At 39.2% G+C, this 24,743-nt stretch overlaps 1 protein-coding gene across 3 annotated transcripts in view; it reads left to right on the top strand.

Moving 5' to 3' along the window:
• The first annotated feature begins 4,834 nt into the window (after positions 1 to 4,834).
• ripor1 (RHO family interacting cell polarization regulator 1) overlaps positions 4,835 to 24,743 on the top strand; it is a 42,588-nt gene continuing 22,679 nt past the window's right edge. The window contains exon 1 of one of the 3 annotated variants that reach the window (XM_057347958.1): positions 4,835 to 5,158. Coding sequence is in view for 2 of the 3 variants with exons in the window: in XM_057347956.1 (XP_057203939.1) it covers positions 19,871 to 19,889 (19 nt within the window). In the remaining variant the exon portion in view is untranslated. Of the gene's footprint in view, positions 5,159 to 19,734; positions 19,890 to 24,743 lie in introns of those variants that run through there. The other 2 variants (XM_057347956.1, XM_057347957.1) reach the window with 2 other exon arrangements.

Here is a 24,743-nt window from a genome sequence, read left to right as displayed (position 1 = left end):
ACCCTCAAGTTGTTCCAAACATGTAGTAACTTCTTTGTTCTGTTGAACACAAAAGAAGATATTTGAAAGAATGTTTGTAACCAAACAGGTTTGGGGCACTATTGACTACCATACACAGTAAAATCGCAAGTGTTAAAAAAGGTCAAATTAACACTCACGGTGTATATATAATCCACACTCTCAAGGGGGATTATATAAACACTGTGAGAGTTAATTTGACTATTTTTAACACTGGCGATTTTGCTGTGTAGTAGAAGTTTTCCCCACTATATTGAGTCAAAAGTACCCCAGAACTGTTTGGTAACTAACATTCTTCCATATATCAATCTTTGTGTTCAGAAGAACAACAAACTTTATACAAGTTTTTTGGAACAATTTGAGTGTGAGTAAATGATGATAGAATTTTCATTTTTGGGTAAACTGTCCCTTTAACTTTATGTACCAGTAGATACTCCTCTCGAGTTTGATTATGTGCTAACTATGTCCTTACAATCGGGGTCACACGAGATGCCATCACTCACATTTCCTCTCTGCCTGCTGAGCAGCATGCTCAGCGGAAGCGACCAATCAGCAGATTATTATGGCCTGGTCGACAGGGTACCACCCTGCTTTAATCTAAAAGGAATTTAGCTGGAAAGACAGATTAAGTAGGCTGAGGGGTCAAAGATCCACCCCCTGGGTCTGGTGTCCTGCCTTGAGGTCTCAGGGGTGGTGGGGGCTGGAGGTCCAGTGTTGCATAGAATGTACAGACTAAAATAAACTGGGTTGCGCAACTTGCACATTGGCTCTGTATAAGTGACTGAAAAGTTTTGTTGGAAACTTTGGTTGGAATGGTCTAGTCTAAAAGGAATGCTTCAGCCAAAAATAAGTTTTGAATCCTTCATCCTCTTGTCATTCCAAACTTGTATGACTTTGTTTCTTCTGCAGAACACAAAAGAAGATATTTTGAAGAATGGTGGTAACCAAACAACATTGGCCTCAATTGACTTAATGGACATACAACCACTGAGATGTTTCTCAAAATATCTTCTTTTGTGTTACATAGACGAAAGAGACAGGTTTTGAATGATATGCAGGTGAATAAATGATGACAGATTTTTTATTTTTGGGTGAACTAGCCCTTTAATATAGTGATGGACTATTGAGTTTGCCTGGTCCAAAGTACTTCTATCTTCAAAGGTCAATAGAGACAGTATTTGCTGGGCCCTAGAGAATAGAGTCATAAAAACAGTACATATTAGAATTCCATAATGCTCCTCTAGGGCCAATTTTAGTCATCTCTGAGACCTTTATCTCATATGTCCATTTTAGTAACAGGATTTTCTGCTCTGGTTGGACACTAACTCTATTGCCAATATATTATCTCATCATATCTGTGTAAAAGCATGGCGAGTGTACAAACAGACTCATCTAGTCATGAAATGAGGTCTTCCGAGATGACTGACCCAAATAGACTGTCCCATGCCACACGGTACAGATTTACTACACAGTTTCCATTTCTAGCGATCAAAATGTGATACATGTGCTGGCTAATATGAAGTGTGATATGTTGGTGTGCTTGTTATTTGCGATATGTGTGCAAGTTATGAAATGCAAGAGTACCAGATGGAGCTAACAGGTGGCGTTTACTGTGTGTGTGTGTTGGTTAGCACGCATTTCTCTTTTGCGTGGGTCAGTGTGTTATGGTGTGCGAGTGGGTGGGCGGGCATTAAGGGTAGTTGACAAATGCTGCAAAGATTTTTGAGGAGGCTAAATAGTGCTTTACACTTTTCTGTATCTGCCTTTGAATGACTGTCGTTTACTGTTCAAAAAATCATGTTGGCACAATGACAGTGTGCATTGAGTGAATGTCAGAAAGATGGTTTGGAAAAAGTGGCTGTGATGTCATTTTATGAGGTTTCTTTCATGGCCATTTCAATAACCTTTCAAGCATAAATGTATTTATTTTTATGTTCATGTTTTTAGTTTCAGTGTACGGATGTGTTTTATGGCCTTTTGGAAACACTTGGTGAGCTGTGGTAGTAAAAAATAAACTCATTACCCCCATTTCCAAAACTCCTCCCACAAACATAAACTCACAGTCCTAGCCTTAGGCAGCCAACACATACATAGCCAACCAAATGAGAGGGGATGCATGGAAAGGGAAAGAGGATCTTGTTTATAAATATATTTTTATATCCTCCAGTGGCACGCCCTTGCTAGATTAGAAAAATGCATGTTTTGCATTATCGTTCAGGCTCTGGCTGCCTGAGCAGAATAGAGCTTGTTAATCGACGTCACGCCGCGTTGAATGTTGCGCCATCTTGGGAGGATGGCTGCTAGTGCGTTCAATGCAGTGTTTTGTTTTTCTTGTTTGATTAGGAAATACAACTATGGTAGGTCAGTCTTGCTGTGTTAAAACTGCAATAGTATTATGCAGAGTCGTTCAGGAAAAGCCCATGGTTCTTTCACTTTAAATTTCTCCATCAAACAAAACAAGTAACGGTACATATCAAAACAATAATAGCAGTGGAGTATTATCCTCCTAAGGTGGTGGCGCCACTGCAACATGCAACATAGGGCGTGACGTCAGCTTCACATTCTCTATACCATTGCAACATCCCAAAAATTAATTTGGGAAGCCAATAAAATAAGAGGAAGAACAGGAAGTAAAGTGACGATCAAATGCTGCCTCAACTGTAAACTGTGGACGTTCCCAAAGGGAGTCTGAGAGGCAGGTTGCATGCTCATGGGTTCAGAGGTCAATGAGCGTGGAGGTGGAGATGGGGCAGGGGTATGGGTTCTAAGATTGACAGCAAAACAACAGCAAGTAACCAGCGCTGATGCTAAACACCATTTTAAGAGATGATATGACCAGTACATCAACACAGGAAGAGGGGGAGGAGCATGTGTGAAAACATACTGTATAGAAAGATCCAGAACAATCTTATTATTGTTGAACAAGGATTTTGGAGTTGTCTCAATATCAAAATGGCGATCCCTTTATCATTTATTCACACCTGTATCATTGCAAACCACTTTTCATCTTCATTTCATTCCAGTTATAAACATGAATAATTGATGAGAGAATTTTGATTTTTATGTTACTTATACAAGTGTTCTTGTGTAAGACGCAGGCCATTAAAGTCTATCTGATGAGGAACTCTCACGCATTTTGCTCTGTCAGCACATGACCTGGATTTCACTTTGCATTCTTTAGGCTAAGTACATAATTTAGGTCCTATGATTTAGCCCTGGGCTGTGGGTACATTGTGGTGCGCTCGCCCGGGCTAACCCACAGTGGGGGTAAATAGATGTGGGGGTGTGTGCTGCAGTGATTTAGAGAAGGGAATTCAGAATGGACGAGATAATGGCCGGATGGGTTTGAATAGGGGGCAAAAGGGAGGGGTAATGAGAGGGGTTATGGGCAGACTCCATTTATCTTTCTCTTCAGGATCTGGGCATATCTTTTGCTGGCAGGTGGCCACGTCGACCCTCTCTTCAAACACATGACATCACCTTTGGTGTTGCCGCAGCAACAACTCGCCAAGCCTATGAGATCATTCACAAATCCTCTGGGGCTTGGTGGTGACTTTAGCTACAACACGTGTCACATCTTCGGTATTTCAGCTCTTGGATAGATCTTTTTGGTTGACTTGTGTACAGTACAAAGCTATGTGCAGTACTCTACCCATGTCCTTTAAAGGGATAGTTCACGCAAAAATGAAAGTTCTTTCACCATTTAATCAACCTCATGTCATTCCAAACCTGTATGACTTTCTTTCTTCTGCAGAACACAGAAGAAGATCTTTTAAAGAATGTTGGTAACTAAACAGCACTGGCTCTGTGTGACTTCCATCGTATGGACATGAAACCACTGAGACATTTCTCAAAATATCTTCTTTTGTGTTCCACAAGTCATACATGTTTTGAATGTCGTTGTGGTGAATTATGCCCAAATGTTTCTCTTTAAGGTAAGGTGTGTGCCGGTATCATTGTCAAACACATTTCTTGAAAACCCCAATTTGCCAATATTTCGACAGATAGTATGAAACTGAACTCACATGACTCTAAACATAACTTTTTAATCCCAAAATGTAAAAATCTAGTTTGTTGATTGCCTTCTGATAATGGCAGCTCTTGGTTTGCTGAGGCAGACTAGATTCCTAGTGACACAGTATACAGTCTGTGAAGAGGTTTGTGGAATATTAACATGGCAGTGCCAGTGGTTTAAACTTTGCCCTAAAGCATTTCTAAGTATATCCTAGAATAATCACGATTTCTCATTCACTGTCCTTGCACAGTTTCTATCTATAGCCTGTTGTTCTGCCACGGCATTGTAGCCTAAAATTTAACCCATATCTGTATTGCTCATTGACACTAATGTTGGGCTATAAACAGGTTTTTGTAGTTTTATAATCACAATTAATTCTGTTTCTCTTTGTTACGCTTTCGATTACAATATACACTTTGCACATAGCTCTGCATGCTTATGTCAGAATTATGTTTTTCACCTAGTATTTGTTTTATGACGTCTCAGGTGTGCATCCAGAGACTATGCATCTTTTTAATGTTGGTGGTGATGATGCTGTCGAAGATGGGGGTGTAATTCAGATATATGGGTTTCACTGAATGAGTCCAGGAATATCTTTGTCCCTCCCATTGTCCCTTCCCCCTCTGTTTGGAATGCGTGAATGAAGTGTATTTGAAAGTCTTATGTGGGTGTTTAGTGTACAGTTAACGTTTATAAAGATTTCCTATATCCCTTCTCTTACCTGATACTGGCCTATAAGGTCCGTACCTTCTTTCTTTGTCACCCCATCCCCCTTAAATTAAATAGGGTGGTCGATACTCCACGCGGGCTGCCGGGGTGTGAAGTGGGCACGCTGGGGATGGACGTCTTTTCATTTGCATGAGTTTTGTCCACACCCCTTGCGAGATAACGACAGGACCAAGCCTACAGTCTTGCCTTCAGAGGGGGAAAGTGACACACGGCTCGCGTCTGCATGCGGCGCGTTGAGGAGACAGTGTAAATATATCAAGGATAGTTTGCGCGACATTGCGCGTTGTTTCGCGGGGAAATCATTTCCGTTCATTTCCTTTGAAAGTATCAACACGCCTGCGGATTGACTCGGATTTGGATTTAAACATCGATGACACCAACCCCGGCGACAGACATGTATGTACTTTTATTGCTTATTAAATCATTTTAATGACGTGCTTGTCCTATAAACAAACCTTTATCGACTATATCGGTTATTATTTTAATCGTTGCGTTCACTATAAATGTGAGTAGAAATCGTACACGGAATCTACGTTGAATAGCAAAGTATGATGCCAAGACAAAATGACTGCGTTTACTTAATTGAAGATACTTGACAAGGCTCAATGCATATTCCCTGTAATGTTGGCAATTCATATTTTTCTGTGCTTTGCAAATCGCTGTGATAGACTTGCTCAGAGCCCTTGGCACGGAGGAGACGGGAGTGAGCTCAGTCTTGGGGTTTGATGACAAAGAAAGCTTTGTTTGCTGTTTGTGTGTAATAGATGTGACAGAAGAATCGCGTAATCTCGGATATGAATACTAAAGAACACATAGCGGAAAGTATTCGTATTTGGTTCGCAAACGTAGTTAGTAAAGTCAGACCCGTGTGGTGGGAGCAGACGTGTTTGGGTTCTCCTCTAGATAGGATACGCTGTATTTCTAGACCTCGGCACTTTGTGTAATTGCTTGGATGCCTTTCTTTTCTCCATTCTCATCCTTGTTTATGGCTACTCGGTTGCTTTAGAGAATATCCCATGGAGCTAATCCTCCACAGCCTAATCCCTCAGATTTTTCCTATGCAAGGGAATGCAGGCTCTGGTAACCTAGCCTTTGAAGTAGATACTCAAATCAAAATATTAAGGTGGAACTGATGATTGTAAAAATAAGCATTTTGATGTAAAATGGCAAATGTATACTGTGATATGTACTGTCAGTTATTCACACGAGAGAGGAGCCTACCTACAGTAAAAGACCACTGGGACCATTTTAGACGGTCTGAGGAGCAGTGCACAGCTTGTCCTACATTCAGATCCTTTTTTTGTGTCAGATGCAAAAGGAAATATCCTCGTTCTTTCAATCTTAGTGTCACTTCATGGTTATGCTGTGAAGTTTGCTGTGAATCTTGTGACAAACCGTGAGGCAGCTGTACCAGCAGTTGTACTTTCTGGCTGTGGGAACACTTTCGGAAAACTCACAGGCTTGTCAACGACACCACGGGCCACACAATCTGTCCTTTGTGCAGAGCTGGACTGACATGAAGGAGCCTAATTTAGCTAATGATTTGATCAACAAAAAAAACGCAATTGATAAGCAAATGCATGTGCTGGCAGTCAGGCCGTCTTTGTTGTTTGTAACATGTTTTAAAAGGTGCTGTGTAATTTTTTTGGGACGGTGTATCGACAGATATGCAATACAATATACATAACTATGTGTTCAGAGGTGTATTAAGACCTTACATAATGAAACGTTATGTTTTTATTACCTTAGAATGAGCTATTTCTACATACACCGCGGGTCCCCTTGCGTGGAATTGGCAATGTTGTTTCTACAGTAGCCATAAACGGACAAACTGCTCTACAGACTGCTCTCCTTCGGCAAAGAAGCAAAAATGACGTGTTAAGGGCTGTTCACATTATAATGATAACTATAAAAAAAGTTTTAAAAATCGTTCTTAATTCAGGAGAATAGCGGGGTTCACACCATGACTATAACAATAAAGATACAGAGAACGATATCGTTGGGATCACTTTCAGAACGATTTTTTCCCAGCTGATGAACGATAAAACATACTGTCAGACAGTTTCTGGCAGATAATGTTTGACTATTGGTGATCGCAACGCGGCTTTTATGTCAGAATTAAAGACTGTAGTGGTCGGAAAGTGGTGTGTTTATGGCGGGATATTATATATGTAACGCTTATGAGTCAGCAAGCTGGCAAAATATATGCTTTACGTCCCGGACATGAGTGCACAGCCTTCAGTCAGAGCATCCAGCCTTTGCTGTCATATTTTGGAGAAAAGATGTTCGGGAATGAAAACGAAAGCATCAGCAGGTCAGGTCATCTACATTCATTTTAGTGACTGAGAACACTGCAGCGCGCAGGCTTAAAATAAACATAACGTTATTGTTATCGTCCGCTGGTGTGAACGCAAATATAGTTATAGTTACAGTTATCTTTATAGTTATCGTTATAATGTGAACGGCCCTTTAGTCCTGTGTCAGCCGCATAGTTCTTCGAAAGGGAGGGGTGGAGTGCCGAGAGCCGTTGGTTGCAATTCTCAACCTCACCGGTAGATGCTTTCATATACTGGACCTTTAAAGAAACAGTCGCTGCAGTTTTCAAACCAATGTGATTGTGATTAATTTTAATGTGAATATTTACTTTTGTAATGTTTTAATATTTGCTTTAATTATATTTGGCTGTTTGTCTTTTTTGTTTGCCTATCCACATGAGTCATTCTTATGGTTGCACATCACAATGGCTCATCCAAACAGTCTCAAATGTGTAATATAATTCTAGAGTTCACTTGTTGATGGAACTTAAACCTAGCTTAAAGGGATAGTTCACCCAAAAATAACTTTTGTCATCATTTATTCTCTTTAAGTATCTCTTTAACTGTTTTGCTTGTCTTAGGCGGTTTAAGCTGGTCTCCCAGCTTCGCCAGGCTAAAACCAGGCTTGTTTAAGATGTTATTTCAGTATTGTAGCTAGGCGATGGGTAGAAACCAATGCACATGCATTTTTTCCTTCCCCTTTCTATCTACACACCCTCTTCGCTTATTTTCTTTTTCATTTCCTTTCCCCAAAGAAATGCACGTCCTCCCTGCAGAGGAAAAACTGTCTGACCGTTCTGAAAATAGGCACACCTTTAGCACCATTCGACTATTACTGGCTAAAATGAATGAATCATCACACCAACTATAATTTGAATTCTGCCGCTGGCTTTATTTCAGAGTTTAATGACCTAACTTGCTTTTCAAGACAACACACATAACCCATACAAATACTAAAGGTTGTTCATTTTAAGTGCACACAATCTGGTATTTGTACTACATTTTGTGTTGCTGTTATATTTTGTGTTTCTGTTTCTCAGAAATGGCTGTAGGTTAGCTGCCAGCATCTTTATAACCTTTTATCTTTTATAATGCTTTCCCTTCCTCGTATAATGCATTAGTTTTTCTTCCTGTTGGTCACACAGCCATTCGTTTCAGAGGAAGCACATCTTGAAATGAGTGTCTAAAGCTGTGTAGGAGGTTATAGAGGATTCTTTAATCTTCTGCACTTGGTCATCATACTATTGTTTGAGAGCAGTAAATGGTAATGTGACTTTTCTGAATGCTGAATGGTCCTCTTGCATTCACACATACCTTTTAATAATTGCATAATTCTCCTAAGCCGGATCCTATATGGCAGCGGTTTCTGGAGACTTAAATGTCTCATTTTTTGTAGTATCTTTACATAGAGGGCAGAGTGTATTATCAGTCTATGTTTAGACACACAACACAGGCCCCCACTTTAGTTTGTGTAGCATGTTATTAGCAATGGTTAATTTGTCCGATTGCAGTGCGTTTCCACAGTAGGTGGTATACATTTTTACACAGATCGTTCTATCAGACTCGCCTCTGCTCTGAGCAGCTACGAAGTTTAGCGAACTTTCCAAGCAAGTTCTGTTTCTTCTGTAGAAGGCCTGTACCTATCTGGTCTGATCTACATGCCAAGCAAAACACTTTAACTGTTTTTGTAGTAATGCCATTTATTCTAAAACATTAAGATGTTAATGTGAAATCCTTGCATGTACAACCAATCCCACAACTTTGAGCAGACATGATGACTGACAGTTCAGCGAATCAAATGTTAATCCTGTAACTGCTCTGTCAAATTGAGTAAATTGTTTGCTTGAGTGATTCAAACCAATTGTTCAAGAGTTCACCAGTTTGACTTATTCATTCAAATAACTGGCTCATAAGAGTTATTTGTTTGTGAATCATACTACAGTGCTTTAGGTACTAAACGGTTTGCTCTGTTTGAGAACAGCCAGCTTTGTAAAGACAGCCTGGGGCTTGTCCTCTGGCTGTGTGACTTCAGTTGTCAGTTATCTGTTGGATAAACAGGAAGCTGCTAACACTACAGAGCTTCGCAATTGAGAATGTGAAGTGTAACAGTATTAAGAATGCTTAGCAATGCTTGAGTGTGAAACGGAACTTTTCATTTGCTTCCTTTCCCCTGTTAAACACTGTTATGTTGACTTTGCAGAGTGTGGCTGTTACCATGCAGTGCTGCGCATTCTTGCCAAAAGAGATTTTTTGAGGATGGTTTTGTCATTAAATCTTAATTTCTCTCTCTCGTTCTCCACCTCTTTCAGAGCGTCCACCCATTCGTCTCTCTAGCACTCCTTCCTTATAGCATAGCTCTGTTTCCCGAGTGTGGATTGGCTGACCACCCACACATGCAAAACGAGTCTGTTTTCTGACTGAGTAGGCAAACGAATTCCCAACCTCTCCGAGTGTGGGACTGTTGATGATGATGTCATCGGGAAGCAGAGACAAATATGTTTAGATGGTTTAGAATAGGTGACAGTAGTCTAACTATTATTAAAGCTTTGTTAGTGGAAAATACAATTTTCAACATTTGACCCCAAATTAACCGTTACTGAGTAATTAGTTTGTTTGAGAATTTGATAAAAAGTCTTAGTTTGCAGCCTATTTTTGGAAAATAGACCTCTACAGAGCATCAATAACTGTTGAGTAGTTTTAATTAAATGTAAAACAATTAATATTCAATAAAATAATCATATAAATACATATGAATATAAATGAAATATAAAATAAATTGTTGTATTATAACCAAACACAGACCAGAAGTTAACTTCGAGCCAGGCGTGTATGTCCGATGAAACCGTCTATAGAGCAAACTTCAGTGAATGAATTTATGTAAAACATACACACAAACAAATAGTTCTTTATTCCATTGCTGAAAATGTTTTTGCAGTTAATTCGTCACATATTTGAAAAAATATTTAAGCAGATCAGTATTCTGCATGGAGGGGTGTAACAATGCTTACAGAAAAGTAGGGATGCATAATATTTTGTATAAGTTAAATGGCCTAATAAATTTTACCGAACATGACGATCAAGCAGCAACCAGTGCATAGAAAGCGAGAGAGACGCGCTTTATTAATGCAGCAAACATGCCAGAAGTGTGTGGAGCATTTTAAAGTGTCAGAGAAAGACACAGCACGGAGTAAATTTCTGAACAAAAGCGTCTTTACCGGTCGGTAACTTGTGTACTTCAGACTGGAGCGGGCGGTCTGACAGTAGCCCCGCTGCTCACGACATCCTTTACAGACATCATGCAGTGGGCGCGTCACAATTCCATGTACTAAACAACTTGTCAAAGTATGCTCTGTGCATCCCGGCCACGAGTGCACCTTCTGAAAGAACAGTCAGCTTTTGTTGGCGAGTTTGGAGGAGAGACGTGAACTGAAATGGTTGTCAGTCAGAATTGCTTGAATGGATGTTTTTTTTCTTTAAATCATTTTGCATTGTAGCCTATAATAATCCAACAGTTTTGTGCATATTACTTTTTAGCTTATAATGTTGAATGACACTTTTTAATGAAGTGTTTTGTTGTAGGGGTACAGAATAGAGTACATTCTTTCAGCAGTCAGTCATTGGCCTAATATATGCTATTCAAGAAGTGAGATGGCTCAGTTTTAATTTAGCCTACTTGTTTTGCTCAATTTTATTTCAAGTTATGTTGTATTATATTGAAAAGCAAGACAAAATATAAAAAGCATTTTGACCATTCAGTTTATGCAATAGTGAAAAAATTGGCTAAATAAATAGAAGAAATATGAAAAGCCATGTTCGGTGTTCGGTATTCGGACTTCGGCCAAGTGTTTCATTTTTATTTGGCTTCGGCCAAGAATTTTCATTTCGTTGCATCCCTACAGAAAAGCTGCATGAATTTCTCATGGTCATTTTCGGGGTGAATCTTATGTGAATGCTCACATGAAACCCATTGAATCACACTTGAAACATGTGATGACATGGCATGTGATGTCCACCTGTAAACGTGAAATTAGTATTTTTCCAGAATAAATAAATAGGGTATAAAATATCAAATTTGTTAAATCTGATATGGAGGCCCAAGACAGAAGTGTAGTTCTTTATTCCAGGAAAAATACTTAATAAGTCAATACTTAATAAGGTTAATAAGTCACCTGTTCCTTCATGCTCATCAAATGGTTGTAGTCACACCTTTGAGAATTTTTTTGGCCTGTTACATAATGTAAGAACATTTAGCAACATCTGGATATTTCACAAAGAAATAAACCTCTTACATTTGGTAGACATTTTTATCTACATCGGTTGATAATCAAAATGTGTTTCCAACTTACTTTACAAATCTAACTTACAAAGTTGCCATTGCTTGCCATAATGAATTCAGCTTTGAATGGCTGTGTGTTTAAGCTGATTGTCATTATAGGGTTGCCATAGCGGTGTATCATTGAACAACATCCACAACATGCATCAAAGTTCAGTGCATGTCAGAAATGCATAACTGAGCTGTATTTGGCCCAGTGTACTGTGTAATTCCTGGGTAGGCTGTGCATTATAGTACGGCGTGTATTTCTGGAGTGTATCATTACGCTCCGAGTGAGAGAAGTGTTATTATTCTGTCAGGACAGGAGAGAAGGAGCATCTGCTCCGGGTGACTCACTCGCTCCCAAGGAACATTCACACACAGGCCTCATGGCTGCACAGATAAACCAAAGCCACCACAAGCACACACCTATCGTAATAGGCAAACACGTATATGCGGTTGTCATTTTGTCTGTTTTGTTTGGCAAAACACCCGGAAGTGTAAAGTTTTCAAAAGCAGAACATTGTATTGTCATTTGTTGCGACCGATCACTTACACCTTGTCAGTCTGCTCTCTGAGTTAATCTGCTTACACCAGCCTACTTTGCAGACAGCTGTGTCATCTGCCACAAACATACAGTCCAAACGTAATGCTCACATGACAGACAGACCTTCAGAGCTATAGATATACATTTGTACAAATCTTTTGACGAAAGAAGACATCAACCTGCTGAACGGTCTGCACTGTTTCTCTTGTTGACACACAGACCCAAATATGGTAGGAACAAGGCGCACAGAGTTGCTGTTAAATTCAGAATACGCTGGTGCGTTTTCATGCATAATTATCCTGCTTGTTGTTCTCACAGTGACGTGCAGAACCTCAAGAAAAGGTCACACCAGCTAAGGATTTTAGAGACCCCAGTGGACCTGCTGCCGATGATGGGAATACGTGTATGTATTCAGAAAACATGCAATGCTGCTGATCTAAGGGTCAGACATTATACATTCAGAACAGATTTTTGCTTGTTATGTGTCATACAGAACAATATATTGTCTAGCCAGTTATATGAGTTTGAAGCTCTGCTAGGTCTCACATGGGTTTAAACTAACAGGAAGTGAAGGTCTGATCCCCTCTTTCTCCAGGGGTGCTCTGAGAGTCCATAGGCTTTAAAATGATCACTTTACTGTTTATGAAACGAGTCCAGGGAGACAAAAACAACCTCCTCGAACGCTACATGTTTTCTGTATCCACACATGTCATAATCTGTTTTGAACCCTGATATCCTTGGAGAAGATCAGAGACTTGAAGACCTCTCGAATCCCATTACGTGCTTATAGCTTACAACTCTTAATGGGAGTTAGTGGATGGGAACGTAATGGTCATTCATTTTATATGGTGCAATGGATGGATATGAACAGTTGTCATGTGGGATGCTATACTCCAAAACATCTCAAATTACTTGACACAACATGACACCCAACTCTTGCATACACTGTAAAACTTTGGTGTAGTTTTTGCAGCAGGTTTGCCAGTAACTTACTGTAGATTTAAATGAAAACACTTTGACTTTTGAGATTCAAAATGAGCAAGAAGAGACTGGCATTAGCACAGCAACACTGCAAAAAAATGACATTCTTCCTAAGCATTGTTCTCTTGTTTTCTGTAAAAATATTTAAAACTTCTTAAATTACGATACATTTACATAGCAAGAAAAGTGACCCAAGATATTTAGTCTTGTTTTATGAAAGAAAAATATATAAACTAGGTAAGTTTATGCTTAAAACAAAATTGTACATTAAATTGTAGTTATTCATTTGTATGTATTGATTGAGAGTCTACATGGATTGTTTGTATTTAAAACAATAATTTTGTCATTAAGTTGACAACGAAGTGAATGGCAAAAAAAGGTAAAAAATTATTTGATATAGTGAAAAGTAATCTTTTTTTAGGTTGAAATGTGGATTGTTTTTTGTCAACTGCCTCTGGTATCTCTAGAAATCCTCCCTTCCCCTTTAGAACATTCCTGGAGCTAAAATCTGTTGAAATTATGGTTACAATGGTTTACATTATAGACATTTAACAAATGTGTAAAAATAAAAAATACATTGGCTTAATCTGCTGAAAAATGTGCACACATTATGTTGTATATCAGGGCTGTATAGTGTATTAAGTAAAGCCATTGTCTCACTATACTTCCAACCAAATAAACTGCAAGTCTTGCTTGTGTAGCTACTGCGATTGACGGCCTAATGGTTAGAGAGTCGGACTCGTGACCAGAAGGTTGCCGGTTCGATTCCCAGGGCCGGCGGGTAACGACTGAGGTGCCCTTGAGCAAGGCACCAACCCTTACTTGCTCCCCAGGTGCTGCAGTGATAGCGTATCCGGGTGTACGTGTGTTCACCACTTGCTGTGCGTGTGGTCACTACTCTCTAGATGGGTTAAATGCAGAGGTCACATTTCGGGTATGGGTCACCATATCTGACTAATAGGTCACTTTCACTTCACTTCATGATATATAGCTTTTTGATTCTTGTCTGGTGAGCTTTAAGCATCAGTACCAGCGTAATATGTGCAGATGCATGTGTGGGGAAAAAGATCATCTGTAACGTGGGAATTTTTCAGAAACTTAACTCGAAAGACGCATGTTTATTTTCTGTGTTCTGGTTGAGTCATGTGTGGGAGAGTGCTTCTGTGAAAATAACTACGTCGTCAACCCAGATATATGCAGCAGAACGGATGGGATAAAGTGATTGTACAGATGCAACAAGATTATAAAATAATTTAGCTTCTAGGGAATACTGAATATCTGTCCTTGCTGTTCCAGCAACAAATTTAGTCTCTTTCATAATTTTTTTTTTGTTTGTTTTGTTCTCTTTACCACAGAATGAGATGTTTTAAAGAATTTAGGAAAGAAAACAGTTCTAGGGCACCTCTGACTACCATTTTAATGTTTCCTACTATGGGGTAGGGGAATAATTCACGACAGAAGAATAATTCATGACAGAAGAGTATCCCTTAAAAGTTTCTCAAAGCTTTTTCATTATCCAGACTTTAATTTTGAGATGAAATGCAAGATCTCCTCAGACAGTGCAAGTATGGACTTTTTGGCCTGTTGTTATACATCCATCAGCAGTCAAGTCAGCAGTGGCGATAAGTCCTCTTGTTCAGAATGCAGAGTCAGGCGAACAACAGCATGCCTCCATTGTAAACCACAACAACTCAATGTGCAATAAATTATGAATTATATTCCTCCTCTGCCTCCCTCACTTCCTCTCTCACTTGTGGTTATCGTGTGAAGGCAGGCGGTGCAGGAAATGAGCATCTTATTGGCAGAAAATTATTCAGTGGCTGTAGAGAGACGCTGTAAGGAGATGGAGGGTCGAGACCATGCAGGCTGAAGGGATGTGAGGTCATATTAACATCTGTATTTGATAGTCATAATCCTCTTTTTTTTGTTGTCAACATTGTAATCGAGATAACAGAGAATGGGACAACTACTGTATACAGCTGTTTAATGCTGCTGGTAAGCATCTAGAAACTGAACAACTCTTATAATTTGTTCAGGAATTGTTTTCATTGTTTGATTTCTGTGCCATCATAGAAAATTGTATGAGGGTAACATTGTTAGCAAAATAATTTTTAAACAAGTAAAACTAATCAATCAAATAAATTATATAGTTTTCAATTTTTAATGAACAAAAAACATAGGTAAAGCTGTTGGATTGCTGAAAAATCAAATTTTCTGAACAGGGTTTAAATACCTCAAAGGGATTTTTCTGGGTGCTTTGATGATTTTTAATAAAACGTATTTCAACACCACTAGTGTAGAATATGTCCATAATGTAAATGCTAAGCACTGGCTGAAGTTTGAAGGAATGTGAGGTGAACTCCTTCAATAAGTGAGACCTCTACTAAACTCGAAGGACAAATTGTAATCCTGTGTTTGTGTGTGTGTGTGTGTGTGTGTGTGTGTGTGTGTGTGTGTGTGTGTGTGTGTGTGTGTGTGTGTGTGTGTGTGTGTGTGTGTGTGTGTGTGTATAACAGGGATATTCCACCTGCTGTCCGTTTGTATTGGTCCAGATGTCTCAGGCTGTGACTCATTGTAGGATCATTGTAAGCACCTTTGGGACATGACTTCATTAGACTAAACATCTGGCATTACCTTATGGTACCATACTTACTGTAAACTACAATGCCATTAGTTATTTGACAGTGTCCACTAGTACCTGTATTCCAGTGACATCTATTGTTTTTAGTTGGACATGAAACATTGTCTTGTCTAAATGAATCATTTAGTGTCACTATTCTTGTTATATCTGTTTCAATACTCACAAGCTAGAAGACAGAAGAATTAGTCTAATGACATGAGCTTTAGGGCATATAAAATGTATATCAAAATCACTGTGCTATTCATGATGTTGCTCGATTTTATATTGTCACCACAGATACATCATGAATTTATTGTCTAACCCTAGTGTATTATGTATGTGAAATTGTTTTGTATGCTTGTTTGCAGTGTTCTTATCTGAGATCATGCTATAATGGTTGGACAACATTCAAACGAACAGGCTGTGCGACAGCTTCAAAGCAGTTTTTATGTTAGTGCTGAGTGAGCATATGTGTGTGGCGCTGACAGAGTCCTCTACAGTCTCACAGGTTACTAATCACCACGGCAACTTCTTCTGAACTACAACCACAACCAATCATTTACCCCTGAGCAACTGCTGCCGGTCCAATGAGACACTGTATTCAGATTGTATAGAAGATCTTCTGTGTGATACGAATCCATTTACGTGGTGTGTTTTTGGTTTTGTCTAGAGGAAATGTAGATAAAAGATGTTTGGGTGTAGTAGTAATACCTGTGAAGATGTGTTTGTCAGCAAAATATAGCCTACAACATGTTGCCTGTTCACTTTAGGGCTATTATGCACTTTTATCTTGGAAACCTATGAAAGCCATACAAATGATAATAATTCAAGGTCTCAGCCATGATAATTAAAATATAAATCAACTTTCAACACTCTGCGTAACACGACAATATTAATGACTGTATAGCGATGCAAACACAGGCTTCTGTAGTGAATGAATAACAAAGTTATTGGCTTGGAAAAAAGGGAGTCAACTCTGAATCACACAAACGAGTCGTCCCTGGTCCGATTCGCGAACCGCCGTGGATTTACGTCACTTCATATAGTCCCCGCCTACGTTTTGCTTGGACTGCACGCGAAAACTTCACTCTTCTCCCCCAAACACTGTAGCTCGTGAGCCTCATTCGCGGTAGACCAATCACAGCCGACTAGACCATCTGACCAATCACATCAGACTAGGCTAGCGGAAAGGAGGGGATTAGACAGATAGATCGCGGAACGAATCATTTGAGAGTCAGTCAAGAAGTAAGGTAAGAATAACTGCCTATTATTACGAAATAATAGTGTTTTTACACCTTCTATGTACATACACTTGTTGTTGGACACTCCATAAACCAAAGTAGGACCTTCGGTTATGTACTCTTTAACATCTTATGAGGAAACTCTGACGATGTTGTGAAGTCTAAGCTTACTTCACAAAAACCAGTCATACGAGCTGCCTGTCTCAAGCACTTCCCTTTACTCATATTCTCACTTTAACATCAAAGGCATGTTTGTTTTGACTTGTCATTTTAACCATTTAATAATATGTTGTTGTGTTATGTTGTCTTGCGTTGATCGTCATGCGGTAGCCAAGTACTACTGGAAGCCACTGCATATCTTAAAATCTGAAATAGTTGGTTAAAGGATGATGTCAAAAGTGATGTCCTCTGGGAATATTTGCACAATAATTCCCCTCAGGTCAAAACATGAGGTTTATGGTACAAAATGGAGAAACCAATAAACTTGGTTAAAGGGTTACGCCCGTTTTACACCGCACGCGGAGCAGCACGTGTCCATTGTCCTTTCACACCGGCAGCGTATGCACCGTGCAGCACGCTGCCTGGGTACCACAGTACAACAATGCAACTTCGCTTTACGTTATTTTAAATACATCAATGAGCAAAATATCTTCCAGAACTTCTTCAAAGCGCTTTTTAAGTAGATTGCATAACTATGATTTGTAATATTTGCCTGTTTCATGTGTTTAGATCAGCGTAGTACAAGTTATTAATAAAAAGCCTTCGTGCTTTGAAGGTTACGAAGTCACTAAAGGGTTAACTCACCGTAGGAGAGAGTGACTGACTTGTGATGCGTTCGCTTTTCTCTCATACATACGCAATATAAGCATATAACATGATGTTTATTATGGGTGGGAGAAAAACCGATTCACAATGAATATCGATTCAATCGGCTAGCGATTCGAATCAATTCACAAATTTCAAAAATATATATTTTTACACGTTACTAAATATAATAACGACGTCTTTGGAACAAAAAAGGCGGAAGTCAACTGCAAGAGCGGTGCAGCACCTGGAGTGCACACCTCACGCGCAACCTCAGTGGAGCATATAGCATTAGAGAAAGAGAGAAAACCAAAAACATTCAGCCCTGTAGGACTAAACTGCAAGATATACGGAATACATTTTAGGATGGTCTTTCTCTGCATCTGCTCTGTGCAGTGAGTGAGCAGCAGGGAGAAACAGCGCATTCAATGTACTATACCGCAGCTGACTTGTCAGTAAGTGCAAAACACTGTTTAGACTTAAGAACATGAACATACTTCTGTAAATATGCACAGTTTGTTAGCCAGACGGACGTGCTGGGTGCTTTGCACGGGACTATTACACTAATATTGGTGAAATAACCGCTCTTTTAATGTATGTGTATGATGATTTTGTTATACGATGTGACAATGCGTGGAAGTGACTGTCGTGTAACATACAGCACTAATGAGTCACGTTTAATTACTATTATGTAGATTTGTTTTTATGTCTGACAGCAGAATACGTCAATGAGAATGGCTTTACTGGGCACTCAGTTGTATTAAAATACAATATGTGACAGTTCCAAGAGTAGAAGCCGCCCGCGAGCATGCGCTGCTTACGTGTGCGGTATGAATGCTCTCATCTGTTAACATGTGCGCCGAAATTTTTTTGCTGCTTATGCGTGCGATGTGAAGCGGGCATTAGTTCAACCAAACATGAAAATGATCTCATTATTTACTCACCCTCATGTCATTCCAAACCAGTATGGATTTCTTTTTTATGCAGAACACAAAAGAGGATATTTTGAAGAACGTTGGTAACCAAACAAAATTGGCCTCCATTGACTTCCATTCTATGGATACAAAACCACTTCTCAAAATAGAAGTGAGAATTGAGAAATGAGACATTTCTCAAAATATGTTATTTAGTGTTTTTTTGTTGTTGTAGATAGAATTGAGGAGTCATGTTTGAGGAGTTAGTCATGCTGTCTGATTCTGTAGCATTGTATATAAATGCAAATTGCCAAATTTTTGCCAAAATTAGTAACTGTAGAACCAGTCTTATGGTTGTCTTGAAACTTTGGCCATCATATGCCAATTATAAATAATGTGTGGTCATTTTACTGTTAAGACCTACATGGAATTTCCAAACTGAAAGTCATTTTTGATGGAGGCCAAGCAGCAAAAACAAATCTATTAGATAGTGATCTGATTTACGGTATGGTGCATGTCTTCAGGAAGAAGGGAAATTACCCTGAAGTTTGTCTAAACACTGATGGGAATACTTTTTAAACCAGGACAAATATTATGCTTTGAAATATAGGATGGAGGGGAATTTGTCCCACATGAATAAAAAAAGGAAGTATTGAGAATTATATGAATGGAATTTAGTATGTACAATAGTAAACTGTATTAAAAATTGTAATATATCTAGATACTATAGTGTTTTTGAACCTTACTATAGCAAATATTAAAGTACCATAATATTTAGTACAGTTTATCAATTTACTACAGTTAAAACTACAAAATACTAAACATAAGTCACATACATCTAGGATGGCATGAGGGTAAAGTGAATTTGAGGTGAACTGTTCGGTTAAAAGTTTATTTAAAAAGCAAGCTCTAGTAAAGTAAACATATCAGAGTTATGCGATTTGGGTTTGAAAATGATTTTGATGATTCAAGTTTTTGCTATTTTTGTCATGGCAGCCATGTTTGTAGTCATTATTTATAGCTGGAACGCTTAAAACTTCTGGAGTGACTCTGGACTGTTTATCATTAAGAAACAAAGCACAAAACCATTGCTGGAAAGGGAGCGGCAGGAAGTGTGTGATGTCAGACCGGGAAGTAAACGGGAAACAGAAGGAGGGGAGGAGTGGGCTGCTAGGGAGGGCGACGGCCTTCCCATTTCCTGGCAGCTTCTCTCCTTCATTCTCCACCAGTGCTATGAGAACACGATTAGAAGATGAGGACTCGCTGAAGGCCACCACAGCTGGAACTGTGATTTATTTCTGTCTCAAAAGTTTCTTAGATATCTGGAATACGTCGTGTTTTATTCGGCATTTTTTAGAAGACGACACTGCCAACATGTACTGTGGATATGGAGGTACTCCATAACTCTTAAACTTCTTAGAGCGTGTCAGGCATAGATGTATAAACGACAGGTTTTCAAGATAGATGATCATTGATTTTGTCATCTAGTTTATAGGCTCTATTTTTTCAGGATGGGTGTGAATGCTGGTACTTGGGTTGTTGAGGGTTGGCAGGTGTGGGAATGTGTAGGTGTGCTGTGAAGTTTTCAGGTCTGTTGTGGCTGGAATAACGTTCAATGAATTGTCTCATGTTGTTTGATTGTAGAATAATGCAGAAATGCTTTTCTTCTGTTCTGTCTTGGCTACATTTTGTTTGCACTCTCCAAGGTCGCTGAGTTAAAGTACACAAGAAAAACGTGCTACTGTTTGATGCCGGTCAGCATACCGCTGCTCTCAAAATTTACAGTGAGACATTTGATATAGGCACTCTGTCTCGCTAATGTTGGCAGATGTAGTTAAGCGAAAGTAAATAGAAAAGATACTTAAAACAGTTCCTCACACCAAGAGTTGTGCTTGTTTTACAGGCTGTAAGAATGACAGTGCTTCAGTGGGTTTTGTTTTATTCCAACACCGTTTGTGTCCAATTTTTATGTTTTGTGGTCTAATCCCTGTCCTCCTGGGAGATTTGTTCTGTGTCTGATGGTTCTGTGTCAGGGACTGGAGAATGAGTAAGAGTCAACGCGCGTTTACTTAGGTCTACGGTTCAGCCTGGCACCTCGGGGTCATCTTGAACAAACACGCAGGGAGGTCAGAAAGTTTAGCTTTTACCCCCAGGGCTATTGGTCTGGTTTACTTGAGGCCTGTTGATGCAGAAGCAGTAAACTGTCATTCAGACCACAGACCTGGCCAAACTTTAGAGAACTTCATGAGAGCGTTGAAAGTATTGGGTTATTAATGATATCTCTTAACTTGAGGTAATCCAAAGGAGATTTGCAGTAAGAAGGGGGGAGAAGGGAAACCGCGCGAGTTTCTTGTTTCAGCCTTTGGCTCAGCTAATGAAAGGAAGGATACACCATGTGGGGTAAATGTTAAGTGCTCAGGGATTTCAAAAAAATCACATGACTATTATTAACTCTCGTGGTGTTTGTTTGTCACATCCTGGTATTGAAGAAAGGTTTGTACAGCAGCTTTTCCTTACGATATGTTTATAAGAAGTTGTTATCATAAATCACTGATAATATATTGATTATAACACGGCGCTTTGGAATACTTGATTCTGATTGGTCGGTTGCAATGTTGTGGGGTATGGTGTCCCCTAGGGCTGCAGCTATCGATTCTTTTACTAATTGAGTATTCTACTGATTTTCCATCGATTAATCGGGTATTCGGATAATAAGTACTTTTTCTTTATTAAAAAGCAATACTAAATATACATGAGAAAATAAGACAGGTCTCTTAAAATGAGTAAAACAACTAATTTGTTTCCTTTTTAGAACAATTAGAGTTTTTATTGCTGAAATTGCACACATTAACATCTGTGAAAACTAAACCCATTTAGTACATTCCATTGCCATATTAAATTCAAAATGCAATATAATACAAATGTATAAATAAGAAACATGAATAAAAATAGAAAGAATAATTTCAAAGGTAAACAACTAACTTCAGCTTATGCATGATGCATTTAGTTGATCTAAATTATTTTGTTTCTTTTTTTTTACTATTAAATAGTAATATATAGCTTATGACTTTTATTTTGGCAAGTTGTCAGAAGACGCTTCTTTTTTTACATGTCTGTTTCTTCACTCAAACAGTAACATGTTCGTGAAATGAACTTTCAGAGCAACTCTGGAGTTGAAGTTCATGTCCTCATTCAGCGCAGACGCAGACAAATGTATGAGCATCACGTGTGTAGCACGTTAAACTGTGCAGTTCATTCACTCAGACCAGACAGATGACATGTGTAAATAACAGGATTCGGCGTCCACAAGTCCGCATCTAGTTTGATGGACTCAACGCAGCCGGAAAACAAGTTTCACTCGCAAAATAGACTTAAACTAAGTAAAATAGCAGTTCACCATTTCAATAAGCTATCAGTTATTTATCAGCATGAGAATATACGTGAGAGCGTGTGGACAGACTAAAATGCATGTGTCTCGTGGTAAATGCGTGAGACTTGAGAGCCCTGTAACATGAATAGAGTTTAGCGGGCTGTGCGTCAGTAATAACGGTCCGTGGGGAAACGCAGTGCTCCGTGTTTACTGTAGTTAAATGGATTAAACAAAGCTTCGAGGCAACAAAAATTGCCTCGATGGTTTTTTGTATTCGAATAACTCGAGTTACTCTAGGAATCGTTTCAGCCCTAGTGTCCCCTGATAACAAACACTAAATCTGACACCACACAGCTCATCGGGTACGGTGAGTCATCTTGCCTGATACTACTAACTCTCTGGATGGGTTAAATGCAGAGGTCACATTTCGGGTATGGGTCACCATACCTGACAAATAGGTCACTTTCACTTATGTTAAATGCATCACTTTCTCATTTCTTTTGTCATGCCTTGTTTAAATGAGCTAATAAAATATTTTAAATAATATCAATATTTCAGTAATTTACTTGTGTGGCAAGTAGCCGTGTAGTTAGTGGGATAAGTACATCCCACTGGTTATTATCACAAAAAAAACTTCAATGTGATACCAGACTCATCCCTTGCGGGGTTTATTTTGTGAGAACAACCGGCTGGATGTACATTATTCTTTACATATTGATCAACCAGTATCTGTGGTCATTATTTCTAGTGTCACTTTCAAAATCGATTATTGTTTAGTTTGATTATAAATATCTCTCTATATGTTTTTTAAATGTATAGCTTTACAATAGTCATTGGTCACCATTCTCTCTAGATATTGGCATTTACTTTTGAAAAAGCTGTGTTGGTTTATTAAAGAGTAACTATTACAATGTCCTTAAAATTACATTTAATGCAGTGTGTAATGTTGCTGGGCGTGAATGTAAGCAGTCTGCCAAGTTGTAAAGCTGAAAGTAAACGAATAACAAAGTTATTGGCTTGGGAAAAAAGAAGTCGACTCTGAATCATGCGAACGAGAGTCGTCTGTCGTTCTCGTTTCAGTTCTGGGTCGAATTTGCGTCACTCCGTGTAATGCCCGCCTACGTTCCATTTGCGACACTGCACGCTGTAGACCAATCACACCAATCAGATCAGAGTGAGCTGACAGAAAGGAGGGGATTAGACAGATGAATCGCCGAACGAATCATTTGGATTTGGATTCGGATTCAATTTTATTGTCATTGCACATGTACAAGGCAACGAAATGTGACCTCTGCATTTAACCCATCCAGAGAGTAGTGAACACACGTACCCCCGGAGCAGTGGGCAGCTATCACTGCAGCGCCCGGGGAGCAAGTAGGGGTAAGGTGCCTTGCTCAAGGGCACCTCAGTTGTTACCCGCCGGCCCTGGGAATCGAACCGGCAACCTTCTGGTCATGAGTCCGACTCTCTAACCATTAGGCCACAACTGCCCCATTTGAGAGTCAGTCAAGAAGTAAGGTAATAATAAATGCCTATTATTTAAAAAGGAAAGTGTTTTTACACCGTGTATGTAGTAAACTTGTTGTTGGACGCTCAATAAAAATCATTAAATTTTAAAAAAACCTTAAAAATCACAAAATATTTACTCTTTAAAGGAACAGTTCTCCCAAAAATTTAAATTCTGTCTTCAAGATATTTGGAAGAATGCTTGTAACCAAACATTTCTTGGACACCATTGACTACCATAGTCGAAAAAATTGCAATATAAATGTCGTTATTCGATATTTTGAAGAATGTGGGAAAACAAACATTTCTGGGGCACTTTTGACTACCATTGTTATTTTTCCTACTATTGTTGTCAATGGTGGCCAATAACTGTTTGGTTACAAGCATTCTTCCTAATAGAACAAAGAAATGTATACAGATTTGGAACAACTTGAGGGTGAGCAAATGATGACAGAATTTTCATTTTTGGGTGAACTGTCCCTTTAATGCAGTTATTTAAATCTAAATATTCTATACCAGTCAATCACAGCTCATATCTTCTTATACGTAATTACTCAACTTTGTTTTGTTGTCTCCTAAGTAGGGGTCAGGTTACGAGGGCAGGGTGTTAAGTGGGATCAGAAAGGTGCAGGATTGACCCCAGACATCACGCTGTGTTGTTTTGGGAACCAGTTCTTTCTCTATGCTTGTTCCCAGAGAGGTTATTTTGGACACCGCTTTAGGTCTTTCCCCTCTCACTGTTTCGTTCTCCGTTAGTGTTTGTTTGATGGACACCAGGCCCTGGTAATCTCTGATATGAATGGAATGTGTATGAGAGCAAGAGGCTACTGGCTCCAACATAATGGATGTCCTGTCATCACAAACCATGAGTGAGAAAGCACTAGAAAGCTTGCTTTTATATTACAGGTGCTCTCCCCAACCACTCCAGCCCTGTTAGCTGTGAAAAGTGCGCATTTGTTAAAATGGAGCCTGGTAAATCATCGCATTTGGGTTGGGTTGGTGAGAGAGCGTGTATGAGGGTGTTAATGTTGGATTGTAGTTGGATCGTGCTGGGCGGGGGTGGAGAGCCCCCAGGTGCTTTGTTGTTCTGGAATTATCCAGGAATAAGGTCAGAACACCATAGCAGTGGAGTTAGTGTGATGCACGAGCGTCAGGAGACCAGAGGCTCAATAGGTTTGATTGTCATAAAAACAGTTAACGTGAAGTTTATATAATATTTCGTAAGTTTTGTCCTTCGTTCTGTTGGATAGGTGGAAACCCAGCACAGAGTTGGAAGAATTGCACTTTGATGTTGGAATCTGTTGGAAAATTTTCAAAGGAATTTTAAGGCGTTTTTAATCAGTAGTTAAAAAGTGGTTTACATGTAAGCCA

The sequence above is a fragment of the Triplophysa rosa genome, linkage group LG12 (assembly GCF_024868665.1).
Source record: "Triplophysa rosa linkage group LG12, Trosa_1v2, whole genome shotgun sequence".
Classification (NCBI taxonomy): Eukaryota; Metazoa; Chordata; class Actinopteri; order Cypriniformes; family Nemacheilidae; genus Triplophysa; species Triplophysa rosa.
This window is presented reverse-complemented; position numbering and strand designations above follow the sequence as displayed.